Source organism: Puma concolor, chromosome F2 (assembly GCF_028749965.1).
Source record: "Puma concolor isolate L17-30 chromosome F2, mPumCon1.1.hap2, whole genome shotgun sequence".
Lineage (NCBI taxonomy): Eukaryota > Metazoa > Chordata > Mammalia > Carnivora > Felidae > Puma > Puma concolor.
The window spans coordinates 80,510,850-80,526,905 of NC_141684.1; the positions used below are offsets into that span (position 1 = coordinate 80,510,850).

Below are 16,056 nucleotides of genomic sequence, written 5' to 3' on the forward strand. Positions count from 1 at the left end.
GAGATAATGCTAGATTACAGGCAGAAACCAGAGCATTAAGAGGCTTCTATACTATGCTAACAAATATTGTCTAAAGGCAGTAGGAAGCCACTAAAGTAATTTAACAGGAGAAACTGGAGACACGGCTGAATTTACATTTTCAAAGTACCATTAATCTGGCAATGGTGTGAGAGATGGACCAAAGGGTGATGCAAATCTATGTCTTTATAAGGCACTCGCTTCTTGCCACAGTATCTGAAAGTACCCAGTTCCAGATGTGTTTTCATTTAACTGTAGATTTCTTGAGAGGAGGGACCGCATCCCTGTTTGGATACCTAGTGTCTACCTGTGGTCAAGGCAGAGTTAATGCATAAAAAGAGTCTGTCCAATAAATAAATCTAAAAGGACGATGTGGGTGATATTGCAGAAACCCAAGTGAGAAGGAATGACCCAACTCAGTTAGCAAACCTCATCTAGATTCATTCAGGAGGAGTTGTTGACGAAGAGACAGGAGGGGAGAAGACAATTCAGGCTTCTTTTGATAACTAAGAATGGAATGCAGAAGAGTCATACCAAAATGGACAGCAAGTTCAGTGTTGGGCAGACTGTGTTGAGATGTGTTTAACATGCAGCCTTACAGATCAAGACGTATACCTGAGCTGTAGTTAACAGCACAGAAATTCATTATCGGGCCAGCTGCCTAAATTAAAGACTGGGTAAAACAGCCCAATCAAGCTCAGAGTTAGTCTATCAAACATATTTCATTTAAATTTATTCCCCTCAAACGGACTCTACCTACAGGGAAATCTATGGAGAAGTAAAAAAATTTAAAAACCAGAAAACGTGTTTTTAAAATTCAGAGTTTGTGAGTCACTTTAGAATAGCTTAAAGTCATCAACTGATATACACAGAGTACTTATTTTAATCACATCCATGACAAATGTTACAAAAGACTAATCAAAATATATGTGAGAAAGAACGCACTAACATGTTTCCACCTATACATGGACATGATGTGGCTTTTTGTTATTATTAACATACTGATTTTCTTTTGAGAAACCTTGTATGTCATGTGCATAATAAGAACTGGCAAGAGGGGCGCCTGGGTGGCGCAGTCGGTTAAGCGTCCGACTTCAGCCAGGTCATGATCTCGCGGTCCGTGAGTTCGAGCCCCGCGTCAGGCTCTGGGCTGATGGCTCGGAGCCTGGAGCCTGTTTCCGACTCTGTGTCTCCCTCTCTCTCTGCCCCTCCCCCGCTCATGCTCTGTCTCTCTCTGTCCCAAAAATAAATAAATACGTTGAAAAAAAAATTTTTTTTTAAAAAAGAAAAAAAAAAGAACTGGCAAGAAATTTTGGTCTTGTGGGTATGAATTTCTCAGATCCTTAGGGTTTTGGTTTGTTATTGTTGTTGTTTTCTGGCAACATAATAAAATTCAGCCATACTCTGAGTTCATATTACCAATCCTCTATGCAAATCAACTCTTTTCTAGTTGTTTCTTTTTAACATGTTTGCACAGTCAGCTGCCAGCTCAACGGATAGTAACAGCTATAGAGAGAAAAAGAAATGAGTTTCCCGAGATGTTGCATCCAAGCCACTGTGTTTGTGCCGTGTAATCAGCATTTCTGTTTCGTCTCCAGGTTGACCGCAAGTTTCTCCTCTGACAGAGATGAAGCACGTTATTAAAGACTTGCTAAATTAATACATAAGTATTGGCGTATCTTTATTTTTGAGGCAACACCATCCTTCACATTAACTAATTTGATTTCTAAAATTTAATTATGAACTTTATTGGTATGAATCCATTATTTGTTTTTTCTCTCCCTGAGCCTGATAAAAAAAAAAATCCCAAAATTCAAGGACATTTGTATTTCTAGAAATTGACGGTTTACCTCTTTTTCAGTTTTACTGAGTTTCTTAAAATTCTAATTCTGATAGTTTCCTTTTGACTCAAATGTCAAAGGCATCACTTGGGAAACTATTGCATTCATTAAAGTGGCCACATAATGAATTACCCCGGGATACATCATCATTTTTTTTTTGCACTGCAACATTTAGATTTAGGTAAAAAGACCATACCATTTGGCAAGCAGTTGAAAAGAGTCAGAATTACATATGAGGGCATATGTGGATGTAAAGTTTTGAACGGGTCTGCACAGGGTGGGATATATGGGGGATCCCAGCCAGAGCGTCAGTTTTAGAGCCTGATGAGTTTGGAATAATTTCATATCTCAGTTGATTGGTAAATGAAACCTGCCTGCCAGAAATGTGTTTGTATTAGAGACCAAGAAGTCTCTTGGGATAGAAGGCATTCTGAGATGAGTAAAACCAGTTGTGCAGCATTGCATAGTATAGGGAAAAGCCATCAGAACTACACCCTGGAATTTTAAGTTTCCAATACAGTATTTATAGTATCTGGGTCCTATGGTGTATCACACTACATGGGAGGGTGTTTTCCCAAGAAACTTAGAAAAGTCACTTAACTAATGTAAAAGTAAGATAGCATCCTTCTCATTTTTACAATGAACATAGTAACTCCTCGGTGATTTCTCCAGAGCTACTTTCATGAAAATAATGCAACAGATGTCCTGCAAATCTGCTCCTTTTCCAGTATATTTCTTTTTTCCCACACCCTTGCTCAGATCAGAAACTCCGGTGTTGTACTTAGCTATATCTTCTCTCCCTAAGCACTCCTGTGTGTCTTTATTATGAATTCCTGGCCACTCTGCATTCTCAAAGCCTCCTAGTCTACACCTCTTCTAACCCCTTCCCTCCCAACCTCAGCTTGTCCTTTCTCTCCAAAGCACCACAAGGGGGCCGGAGTCATCATGGCTTGCCTCGTGTTACTAAGACAAGATCTTAGTTGCTTTCCACGGCCCTTGGCGCTCCGGGCATCTCAGCCCCCATCTGCCTCATCCCTGTAGCCAGGATTATTGCAGTGTACCTCTGAGGTTCTCTCCCACCGTGGCCCCGGGGGACCTGCCCTTTAACTTGGTCGCAGCCTCGCGCTTCGGCCAGTGGAATTTTGTGATTGCCCCGGCAGCAGGGGCATGCTCCGGTTGGTTCTCCTTCTGCCCACCACCCCAAGTGCAGACTCGCAAAGGAGCCCTGTGCAGATCGCTCGTCCGATCCCACACAAACGCGTGAGAAAACAGAGGAAAAACAAAATCACGGCTGTCATCGTGTGTCTGTGGCCGTAGTTAACCGACGGGAGTGCCAGATCTTTGCTGTAAAGACCATGGCTCCTTACGGGGAGGGGGCCTAGCCACTTTTGACCACGGCTCTCACTCTCCTGCTCCTGCCCTCTGATCCTGCCCATCATCTGACCTCTCAGGGTGTTCACACATGCTGCTTCATCTGCCTCCACCGTGGGCCTGGCTAGCCGCTCATGACCTAGGAATTTCGGGGCAAAATGTAATTTTCTCCAAGTGCCACCCATGGGCCCTTAACCTAGTTACATGCCACCCTGAACTCCTTTTGCTGAGAACCACGACCCTCAGGATTACTCGCTTAATGTCAATCTTCTCCTTCTCCAGAACAAAGACCTTCATGAAAGCAGAGACCCACAAGGACTGGATTGTAGCAGACAAACGTGTTGATTGATCCAGAATTCAAAAACACCCTGGTGTGTTGGGGATGGCAGCACAGGAAGGAGCAAGGTGTGGTCGGTGCGGGTGCCCTGCCGTCGTCACAACTTCCCGGCAGTGGGAAAGAAACGTAGGCGAACACCTCTTACGCAACCCTCACTATGCAACCCTCCCCATATCCATTCATGCAAACTTTGCAATAATCATATGGAAAAGATGTCATTCGCATTTCTATTCTAGAAAGTAGGCTAGAGCATCTATGCGATTTGCAAAGGTCCTGAAGGTGTTAAGGGCCAGGGGACAGAGGCAGCTCATTAATGAGTTCTGAGAAATCTGAAAGAGAAGGGGGGAAACATGATGGATTCCTGGGATTAGATGAAAAGACAGGATCTATGGTTGAGACAAAACCCACCGAAAGATGGGCTGGTCGGATTAATGCTTGAGGACGTCAGAATCTATACTTCATATTTGACAGTTTACCATGTCTTTCTTTTTCAAAAACCTATCTCACTTACTTTTAGAATAATGCTGCAAGACAGACACATAGCTAACTATTATTCCCATATCCTATGTGGTAGTTTCAGAGGTTAATACATTATAGTAAAAAATTTCATAAAAACCAAAACCGATGATTGAAGAAAAGACAACCTAAGATAGAATGAGAAAATTTTAAGGCAGATATTCTTAATAATGAAAAAAAAATTATCCAGAAAAAATAAAATATATCAAAAGGCCCAGAAAGGAATTAGAATTTAAAATTTTTAAGAGGCTGAGGAAGAGGGGGGAAAAAGATAGAAAATGGAAAAAGTATATAAAGCATATTAGCCAAAGAATTTTTTACTCTTACCTGCTTTTGTTCTTTATATACTTTGAATTATAAATACAGGCAATAAAGCATGTATTAGTTTCCGCATTACTTTATAATGTCCTTATATTGCAAGAAATGAATTTAAAAAATCCAGGATTTTACTATTCTGTTACATTTAGCTGCTATAATGGCATGAAAACTTGGGTTAATATTTGTCTTTCAAACATTTTACTTTAGGGCTATCTTTGAAATGCTTGAGGGTTAAAAAAAATTACCTGATGGATTGTTTCCCTAAATGTCTGAGTTTGTTTTGCAATAAATGCAATGTTCTTCATTCTCCTAAAAGCAAAGAAGAAATAATTTATCTGAAGAAGAATGTAAAAATTCCATGAAATAGAATTTGATGTCTTTGTCCATGTTTGGGGGCTATAAGTTACACAACCGGAGAAGAAAAATGACTGAAAAATATTGTAAAAAGGAAAAATGCTAAGGTTTATGTGAAAATCATTGTAACTACATCATAACATATGTATATTTAAGATTGAGGTTTATATGAAAATCATTGTAACCACATCATAACATATGTAAATTTAAGATTCCCACTTATGTAGGAGACATTTCTAGAAAACATTCATTTAAATAATTTCAAACTTTCTTTTTGGATTTTTAGTGTCAACCTTTGATGTGAAATAGTTGAAATATTATAGGAAAAAATAGCATAAAATAAAAGAAATAAAGTTGAATTCCATTTTGAGAGGTTCATCCTATGGGATTCATATGATAGTTACGTTATAATTATTAAACGCTTTTTAGGAAAAGTCAAACATATGAGGAAATGCGTGTGTGCATGAAGATCCTCGATCTTTAGGAGAAACAGTAGCTCAAAGCTCCTGATAATTAATGACCTTCAACTTACCCAGCCCATATCAAAGACTCTTGAAAATGAAAAGTGTAAATATAGGTCATGTCAACTTCCTTTCAAATTTTACCTTAGACACTGTAGAAATCAGCGTCTACTTAAAGTTACAAATGGATTAAGTAGATTAAGATACTTCATGAATCAGTATGTTAACGATGAATTTAACTCTGAAGCACAATTATTTCAGGAGACAAAGTCCTCTAATTTTATACAGAACATCTCAAAACCATGAAGGATGTGATTTCAGTTAGGGTGACGTTGTCTTTTACTCCACAGAATATAAGTTCCTAAAATGCAGTTCACTGTGCACATGTATGGGTTTTACAAATTTCCTCCAGATAATGTTTCCAATCTATAATCAATGAAAATTAGTATTGAGTACAAAAGAAAACATAAAATCACTATAGTAGCTTCTAACATATGACAGAGTCAATTCTTCAAAAGTGTTACCTTTTTATTTCAAAATTATCTGCATAGATCTGTTAGCCAATCATTATTTCAAAAATGTTTTTAATATGCTGTTAGTACTGACTCCTAGACATCCTGTGGTAGAGAAGCCTTTTAAGTATGTTATCCTAGAATTTCTCAAGGTCAACTATTAAAGCATGTTTTAAAAAACTATCAGCAACAATTTTCGGGAACTAATGGCTTCGGGGACTGTCTGGAAAAAAGTAATATGAGTAATATTGTCTTTTACTTTTCCCCCGGGGTAAGAGTCAGGATTTACAGCGTCGCACCCATTGCAATGGACATTTACATGGGATGAGCTCCAGTTATAGCCAATGGAGGCTTTGAGGTTGGCTTATACCATTGGGCTGCAACACAAGGGCAGAGGGGGAGGTCTGAGGTGTAGGATCCAATACCTTCAACTTCATTTTAACCATTAGAGCTCAGTGCTATCTGACACAGATAAAACTAACCCTTCTTCATTTTTTTTTATTTTTACAAAATTTCATGGTTAAAAAGAAAAGTTTGAAAGTTGTCCTTCTAAATTACCAAGGGGAAGCAAAAATTAATTCCATTAATGCCCTGTCATTCAGTCTTGCCTCCATCCAATCAATGCCATCTGGATTCCTCCGCTAAAATGAGCTTTCCATAGTTATAATCGGATTTTGGTGAAACATCTTGGACCCTCATCAGGGGACCCGGTTTTCACCTCTAGCATTTTCTCCATTTCCTTCCTTGTAACTTATCTTTCATGATATTGAATATCTCTTCTGTGCATACACTGATCATTTTCACCCTCAACTTGTTACAGCGTGTTTGACCTTGTTTACCATGCATGCTGTTTTCTCTGGAACGTCATAGGGTGGGGGATGCCCAGAGGAGGACAGATTTTGAGAATTTGGAATCTCGGATTGCCCAGGTTTTCTCCATCTCAGTCATCCACTGTTCTACTGGGTTTGTGCTGCCAAAAACACTTCTGATCATTTCCTTCCTGTGTCTCAAACCCTTCAAAGGTCCTTCTGTTCTTACAATCAGATGTCAATTCTTTACTACGATGCCTTTCATAATCTGGTTCTTGGCTACCTGAAACTTGATCTCTCGTCTCGTCTGACCTCAAATTCAATGTTCTTCTTACAGATTTGTCTGGATGATTTTACCCTTGGTGTCTCCATATCTAGAAAGCTTTCCTAGAGCACCCAAGACTGATATTTATATCCTCCTGTTATCTTTCAATAGACAGTTAGTATCCAGTTAACCACTTAATGTTACTACTAAGGGCTCTGTTTATATAGGAAATTCATTAATGGATACAAATGATTAATGCATATGTGCATGTTTAAAGGGATATAATGGCAACAAATCTATACTTTTAGCTATGGGAACCATATTAGTATTGCAACATCATATTTTGACATAGTAGTGAGAAAACCTTGTCTAACACTGAAAAGGCTACATTTTAATAAGGAGGAAGATTACAGAAAACAACCTGAGCTGTTATATGGCAATAAGTTTCTAAGAGGGACTCTCCCCAGCAACACTAAGGGAAACAAAAGAATGTATAACCTCCTACCATGTTGCCAATGTAAACGGAAGTGTGGGGAGTACTATACTATTCAGTGTGTTTTGTACTGTCCGGAAACTCCAGGGAGAAGGTTTTCCCCAGGGACATTCATGCCCAAGGGATAAGCAGTGAGAATGAGCTTGACATTCCCAGACCTCACTGCTTCCAAACCCGTAGCAGTCTAGGGTAGACGAAGGTCACGGTGACTCTATTCTCTTACTACGAGAATCTCTGATCCAGTCTTCTAACGAATTTTTTCAATGTTGTTTATTTTATTTTAAAAAAATGTCTTGTAAGAAATGATAAATATGGTTGCTTTTTTATGTATTAATGCAGCAAATCTCCCCTTTGCCCCTGTACTAACAGTGTGGAATTTGCTCCACACGGAGCTCAATTAACCGCTTAGAACACCGTCCTTCCCTTTCCTGGTATCTGTGCTTTATCATAAGACCTTTGGTTTGCTTCCACTGTCACTGCAAGGCTGAGCAAGATGTAGACAAAATGTGAACAGCTAGAGGGTATCAGTAGTATTGTTGTCATGGCCTTCTCGAACCCAAACATTTAAAAAATCTGCTGGACATATGTTCTTAAGGATTTTTTCCATAGGCATATCAAGTAGAGAAAATAACTTAACATCATTTAATTATTTTAATAAACCACTGGAACAAACACGTTTTAATGAAGATGTAACAATTATCCTTCTTTTTTTTTCTTTTTGTATTTAAAAATAACTTTGGGGCTCATTCCATGGAGGGAGGCCACCTTCCTGCAGTAAGGACAGCCCAGTGCTTTGTCAGGACTCTCCTGGCTTATGTCTGCTGTCCTGATATAATTATGAATAGCTCCCTATTGCTGTGCAAGTGTCACAGTTTCTGCAATGAATACTCTGCTCATCATAAGCAGACAGACTCTTTCCCTCCCTCCCAATTCTCAGATGGCCTTGAGGTTCAGAACTTCTGGTAACAGTCAGAAAATGGAAAGAGGGTGATTACTACTCCCCAAAGCCTTTGGTTTTTCCTGCATCAAGCTTGCACTGAGTAAAATCTCATTCTTACTAGATGGTGTGCCCTAGATGGCATCATGACAATTTGCTTATGGTCTCGACTCTTCATTCCTTCCCATGCGGGAATACCTTGACACGTGTAGAAACACATGGATTTTCTCCCTTACCACACCAAGAGACCCTTAGTGGACCTTGACGTGGATTTGGATTATACTAGCCTTAAAGAAAAAAGTCAAAACAGATTCAGGTTTTCAGATATGTGTTCAGATGGATTTGATTTCCTTCCCTCTCATTTACAAGGTGTGAGACTTTCATCTTCCTCATAAGAGTTTAGGGACAATTGTGGCTATAATATTTTCTTTGTAAAATCACACTTGAGCTTTTTTTGAACCTTAGTCATTTTTAAAGTTATTTATTACATTAGTTTAATACTTCTGAATTTGAGTAATAATTAATTCAGTAAATGTGTTAAATTAATTTAATACTCGGGAGCCTACCCCGAGTTGAAGATTTTATTCAAAAGAAAATCTTTAGTCACAGGAAAAGTTCATGGCAGCCTCATCTGGGAGCCATCAAAAGAGCCATGGCAGGGCGCCTGGGTGACTCAGTTGGTTGGGCGTCTGACTTGGCTCAGGTCATGATCTCACGGTTCGTGGGTTCGAGCCCCACGTCAGGCTCTGTGCTGACAGCTGGGAGCCCGGAGCCTGCTTCCGATTCTGTGTCTCCCTCTCTCCCTCCCCCTCCCCTGCTCATGCTCTGTCTCTGTCTCTCAAAAATAAGTAAATGTTAAAAAAAAAAGTTAAAAAATAAAATAAAAAGAGCCACAGCACCTACAGTTCCATAATTAGAGAAGTAACTTTTCGGCATTAGGCAAAGGCAACGCCCGGACAGTGAAATCTGACCAGTGTTGGTGTACTACTTATTTTCACTCTGTCAAAAAAAAATTGGCCGTCCTTAAATAATGTGAGCTTTTGTGTGACAATCTAGATTGCTGGGTCCTGAAAAATCCTAAGAAGTCCATACACCCACCTGCACCATACTTGGCTTGGGCCACAGGGCTGCAGCCCGGACCCCCATCTTCCCCAAGGTCCAAATCCTCCCACTTTCCGAGTGCTGCCTTCCTCACACATGTACATCACTGTCTTGTTTTCTTTACATCTGTTTCTTGAAATTCTGTACACCCGTTAATTTTTAGGTAAAATACAAGTTTCCCAGGAACGGATTACTCATGAATCCTTAAAATTATCGGGAAGGAATATATCGGTTTACTTCTTAGGCCATACTTTGATAATGGAGGAAGTGGAGGGGACCTTAGAAATTGATGTGTCACGAGAGGGAAAAGATGTCCTCTGTGGGGAGGGGGGTTCCCCCTCCTGGGGACCACAGTCCTAGGGACTCTAGCACTGGGAAAAGATTAGTGGTGGGTAAGGGGTCAATTGTGTTTTAGGGGTGTTTTGATATGACTAACTGTGAAGGATGCCCTTCACCATTCAATACGCATCACCGTGTGGAAAAATTAAAGAAAGAAAGATCCTTTGTGGAAAAGGCACCCAATTAGACAATACAAGACCTTGCTAAGTCAAGACAGGGTGACAAGCATTTTCTCCCTGGCTAGAAACTCTAACCCCCCAAATTCCTCCACACTATGATTCTAACATGTTAGCTATAAAAGTAAACTAAAAAAAGGTTTTCCCCATTTGGATATTGGAGATGTTGATGTAGAAAAATAATAAAGAAACACTTTGTTTAAAAAAGCTGTGTTTGGGGGGAAAAATTTCCCCTCAAGGGCTATATCTTTAGTAAGAAGAATATATATAATATATACTATAAAATATGATGTATATATATTATACACGTATATCCACTTTATATGGTTATAATGTTTTATGGAAACATGTTTGTCTTATTAAATTCACACTTGTTTCTCTATAATCAGAATAAAGCATGATTTATCTTCTATGAACAAAAATGAGGATCTTAAACAAGATTTGTGGTAATCAATTAAAATACTGACAGGAGTTGGAGGTCATTTCAATCATTCTTAAATTACAATGCCTGCAGCACATTTCTTGGAGCTGACTTGAGCACATTACCTTTGTTGCACCATCAAAGCAGATAAATCCTGTGCTAAAGTCGATCGTGAGTCCCATTAGATGACTTTCTAGCACACATGCATACGTCTTGCACTAGACAGAACAGAAAACACTGTTACTTTTCATGTGATTGACCCAGTACCATTATTAATAGCCAGCATTTATCAAAGACTCTTTGACAGCTCCTATAGTAAGTTGTTTATACAATAGCTAACGTAGTATCAGCAATAACTGTACGAGGAGCATAGTATTATTGACATCTTAGTGTTAATAAAACTGAAGCCGAACAGCTTTTCACCTGCCAAGGGGTACGAGGGGCCGAGTTTCCAATCCTGTGCTATCTGAACACGCTTTTACCTAGGGCTGCACTGACACCCTTTGCCGTATCGGCAATAAAACCGGTATAAAAGTGTTTAGGTGTAGGCCAGATTACGTTACGTTGCTACATTCTAAAGCTAAACATCATTGCATTTTCATTAAGCCAAAAGTGAATTATTAAAGGTTAAGGTATTAATTCAATTGTTGGCCTACCAATTTCTTGGATATTATTAAAGCAGAACTCGCAGGCACATGAACACAGATTCAGGAACCAAGGCAAAACGTGTAAGAACATCATTATCTTAAGAGTCTGTCATATAATGTTCATCCATGTGGTACAAGCTATTTCCCAAAGACATTCACCCCTTGTTTCTTATTTGTGTAAACCTCCTGATTCTTCCAAAATCACCAGGACTTTTTACACGAAGATGAGATTAAATTATAATGTTACTTATATAAATATTTTGGAAGATGAATAAAATAAAGATACTGAAATTTAACAGTAACAAATATGAAATGAAAACTTGGAACTTATGTGCCACAGGATGCATTTTTATGTCCAGAGGCCACCTTTATTTTCATTTAATTACAAACTGTACTGGGATGTTCAAATGAAGAAAACTACTCATAATTCACAAACAAGGAGGAAGAGAGAAAGGAAGAGAGAGACAGAAACCTATCTCAAGCAAATTTTCATACCAATATTTACATGATATTTGTTTTATAATACTGTATATAAAACTATATTAAATGAATCAGATTCTGACGATAAGATGGCTAAATGCATCAAGTTGACTTCACCAAAAATCTATATTCATAGCTTTAAGTCCAATTTGCATAGGAAAGCTACAACTATGCCAAATTATTCCTTCACAGTTGAATTTTTCAAAAACCAGCTCAGAAAACAAACTTAATGGGCCTTGTAAGTTCAGTTTTGGGTGTAATTTTGTTTAATGCATGGGCATCTTCCGTGCTTATATCCACCCATCACCACTTCTTTAAAACCACTATCAATATTAAGAAATGTTTGGGGCACCTGGGTGGCTCGGTTGGTTAAGCGTCCCACTTCAGGTCATGATCTCACGGTTCCTGAGTTCGAGCCCCACGTCGGGCTCTGTGGGGACAGCTCGGAGCCTGGAGCCTGCTTCAGATCTGTGTCTCCCTCTCTCTCTGCCCCTCCCTGCTCATGCTCTGTGTTTCTCTCTCTCTCTCTCTCTCTCTCAAAAATAAACATTTAAAAAATCTTTAAAAAGAAATGTTCAAGGCTATCTCATTCCCTCTAATTTAGACATAATTGTTCTCTATTTTCAGTTGCTATAAAAGAATATGTCAGGTGAAAACACCTTCAGTACAGAACATGAAAATTTATCTCATTAAGTTCAAAATTACGAATAGAACCAATTCATCAATAACCATTAATTTGAAACAGATATATAAATTGAGACTCGCTAAAGTTTAATTCTATAATTTATAATCTTTTAATAAATATATATAATGAATATAATTAATGTTTTAATAACATAACACTTGATTTGCTGTTTAATTTCTATTTATTTTATAATGAAAATTGAATTATAGTTAGAAAAAAGTAGAAAATTATACTTTTCAGGGATAATTTGCAACATTTGAAAGATTTTTACACAATTATATAATATTACACAATATTTGAACATATATCACACATAAAATATTTTTTAATATGTCCTTTTGGATGACAGCTAAATGTCTATACCTGGATAAAACATGTAATAATAATTAAAGAAAATCAATTTTGTAAGTCACATGCTCTTTCATTAAAAGTTCCATTTTAAGGGCACCTGAGCATCTAACTCTTGATTTCAGCTCAGGTCATGATCTCAGGATCATGGGATAGAGCCCTATTTGGGGGCTAACAAAAGCTAACAAGGTGCTAATTTTTTTTTGAATGTTTATTCATTTTTGAGAGAGGAGAGAGGGAGAGAGTGGGGGAGGGGCAGAGAGAGAGAGAGAGGGAGAAGAATCTGAAGCAGGCTCCGGGCTCTAAGCTGTCATCACAGAGCCCAATGCAGGGCTCGAACTCAGGAACCATGAGATCATGACCTGAGCTGAAGTGGGATTCTCAACCAACTGAGCCACCCAGGCGTTTCAAAGCATTGAATATTTTACTTTTCACTTGCTATGTGCAAGTGAATGGTAAAGTGAGACGGTGCAAAGAAATGCATTGCTCAGGACATTACCTTAGAGAATATGCAGCCCAGAACCAAAAAAAAAAAACAAAAAACAAAAACAAAAACAAAAACAAAACAGTATTACATTACATCAAAACATCATAATGTTATCTCATTTCTAAACACCAGGGGACTTAAAATGAAATCTTGAATTGAGACCATTAGATAGATAATGTCCATGTAGTAGTTTGCAAGTGAAGTGTAATATTCTGGGAAAATGACAATTAGGGAAGCTTAAAAGTATCATTATGAATAACAAAAACGTCAACTCCTATTCGACCAACATATTTTAGTGCTCAAAATGGTCTTAGGTGTTGATACTTGAAATAAAATAATGTAGAAGGTTTTTCATCTCTCCGTTTTTGATATTAAACTATGTATTGAATTGAGGTTCTATATAGCTAACTTATTTAAACAATATTCCTCAGTTACATTAATATTTTAAGAGACGTGCAGATCAGCAGAGATGTTAGAAAGGGTCAACTGAGCAATGAAACAAGTGAAATTTGAGTCTTCTCCCTGTCCTTTTCCCCTGATTGTCATGTCACACTAGTGCAAACTGATATGTTCAATATAGAAGGTTATAGTCAGAAATAAAGGAAATTAATACATGTTACAGATCAGCTCAACCTGTTGCAAAAATATGCAACCAAGTCTCCTAATATAGACTAGCATTCCAGGAGAGTCAGTGCTATATTCTCATCATTAGAGATTTGTTTTCGAAATTAAGTGTCGGTGTGTCTATTTAGGTCCTGGCTCTATGGGCCCATTTGCATGTGGCGAGCACATCACAATTGCTCAGTTTTGACCTTGGTTTCTGTCAGACCTCAGCCACAGGACCCGTATTTGGGAGCCTCTTCTATCTCATGGTCCCATGAATTGTAGGGGCTGAAGGCTCTTTGAAGTTTGATCTAGATATAACTTCACACTTAAGAAATACAGCTTAATAAATATCTGCTGAATACTTGTGATGTACAAAAGGCACTGTATCCAGTTGGTAAATGAATAAAATAATCCCAAGCAACCTGTAAGTTAGTGTGGGGAATGGCAAGCATACATCGCCCCAATACAAGATAGAGTGTGAGCAGACCTAGGAAAACAGACAAGCACACACACAGAAAAGTGATATTGCTGTGCACGTGTGGGACGGGTTTGAACGGGACTGTTGTGGGAATAGTGGTAATGAGCAGAACGGGCTGGAAATCAGGAAAATCTTCACGATGACATGACCTCTGAAAACATGTCTCAAATTCCCTGTGTGGTTTTGAAGGGTAGAGATGAAGGAAATTATTTCTAGAAAGAAAGAGCATTGGGAGTGAATGAAACCATTCAGGCTAATGGTCATGATGGGAGAAGAGGAGGTGGCTTTGTCAAAAATTAAGAAAAGTCACAGCATTTTCTATCTGAGATTTAAACTCTAGGGGAGCAGTCATTCATTGCTGGGAGGCACAGGTCCTAAAATTTCCCAGGCTCTCACCTGTATCCGTTCCACTTCCAGAAAGGTTGCTGTTTGGAAGGCTCGTTCCCACTGGGCGAGGTCAGAGTCCAACTCCACGGAGAAGTAGAGGTCTTCTCCAGACTCAGACTGCACAGTGAAGCAGTGTTTCCGCTGGTCCAGCAGGTCACTGTCCTGATGGAAACCTGGAGTTACACAGGCTGGCATACATCAATCCATATTGCTGACATGGCCATACCTCGAATCAATGTTGACTAATGCATGGTGGAGACGCCAAGGTCATACGGATGACACTACATCTTCCTTAAAAATGGTCATAGCAGGGGCGCCTGGGTGGCTCAGTCGGTTAAGCGTCCGACCTCGGCTCAGGTCATGATCGCGCAGTCTGAGAGTTCGAGCCCCACATCAGGCTCTGTGCTGACGGCTCAGAGCCTGGAGCTTGCTTCAGATTCTGTGTCTCCCTCTCTCTGCCCCTCCCCTACTCATGCTCTGTCTCTCTCTCCCTCGCTGTCAAAAATAAATAAACTTTAAAAATGGTCATAGCAGCCTAAACTCCACACCTCAAAGTCCACAACTAATGTATTTCTCCTCGTTATCAACACTGAAGCATCGCATGAAACAGAAGTGAGGATGGCTGGCTTCTATGCTTACCAGCAACATAACTCGCAAAGCATTTAACACGAGTTCAGTTTAGACGATACGAAGTGATGACACAAAACCCTCTTTTCTTTTTCCCTAACAGAGCTGTCGAGACGATGAAGTTAATGCTTATCGGTAGGTTTGCAAATTTTAGAAAGGTTAGCAAGCAGGACGTTTTCTGTTGAGTTGATTTCTTTAGCCCTTAAAGCCACATGACCATATCTACACGAGAAATGGAAACAATGAGTCTAGGTTGTCTAAAAAAAAAAATGGATCGCTTCTAAAAAATACATATTTACCTTACTTCTGTAACTATATTTTATTAAGTCAAGAAGACTGTGACGTGGCAATTTCTTGGTCTTGTTAGGCGTTTTCAACTGTGTTCACCTATCTATGTGTATGCCAGTTTCAGAGATATTAAAAGAAAATGTGGCTAAGAATTGACGAAATAGGGTAATCCCAAGCAATATGTCAGATATGGCCTCTGAATTACATGTGGAGCGGGCTGAAAATGGCCAAAGCGTAGTCACTGGGGTCTTTCACCATTTCTTATACATAACTACATAAAGGTATCATTAAACACTCACAAATGTTAGAAGGAATTCTCTGCTCTGGCAAGTGTTTTCAAACTAATAACTCTCTTATCAATAAACTCAGTTTTCTTTGTTTTCCTATTTGGATGCTTAAAATATGAGAGGAGAGTGAATGAACAGCACTTGCTTCTGGTTGTAGAATTCAGCTTTGATAACTGCTGCCAGGAGATGCTCAGGAGCTCAAAGAAAGTTACATTCTCTTTGTATTTACTGATTTTCTTATTCTATCTTAAGGTGAAAAAAAATGAAAACATATCTTCAAAAGCATAGTCCAGTGATAAGCTATTGTAAGGTACTTTTTTTTTCATCATTCGGCATTTACAATGTCTACTGGAGTGACAAAGACAGATAGTAAGTAAATTACTCTACAAGTAAATAGGTCGGGACGGATCCTTGTAAGTGCTGTTATGGAGAGTAGGAATGCAGTTCACACCAAAGTGGATTGGTGA

General features: G+C 38.8%; 1 protein-coding gene across 3 annotated transcripts in view; it reads right to left on the reverse strand.

Annotated features, from left to right (window-relative positions):
• The window catches only part of SNTG1 (syntrophin gamma 1), a 902,129-nt gene that overhangs the window by 45,148 nt on the left and 840,925 nt on the right, over positions 1-16,056 (reverse strand). For 2 of the 3 annotated variants that reach the window (XM_086695809.1, XM_025922739.2), the window contains 2 exons: positions 14,397-14,549; positions 10,395-10,487 (listed from right to left, as the gene is read on the reverse strand). In XM_086695809.1, the coding sequence (XP_086551935.1) occupies positions 10,395-10,487; positions 14,397-14,549 (246 nt within the window). Of the gene's footprint in view, positions 1-4,646; positions 4,711-10,394; positions 10,488-14,396; positions 14,550-16,056 lie in introns of all 3 variants that reach the window. The other variant, XM_086695810.1, reaches the window with a different exon arrangement.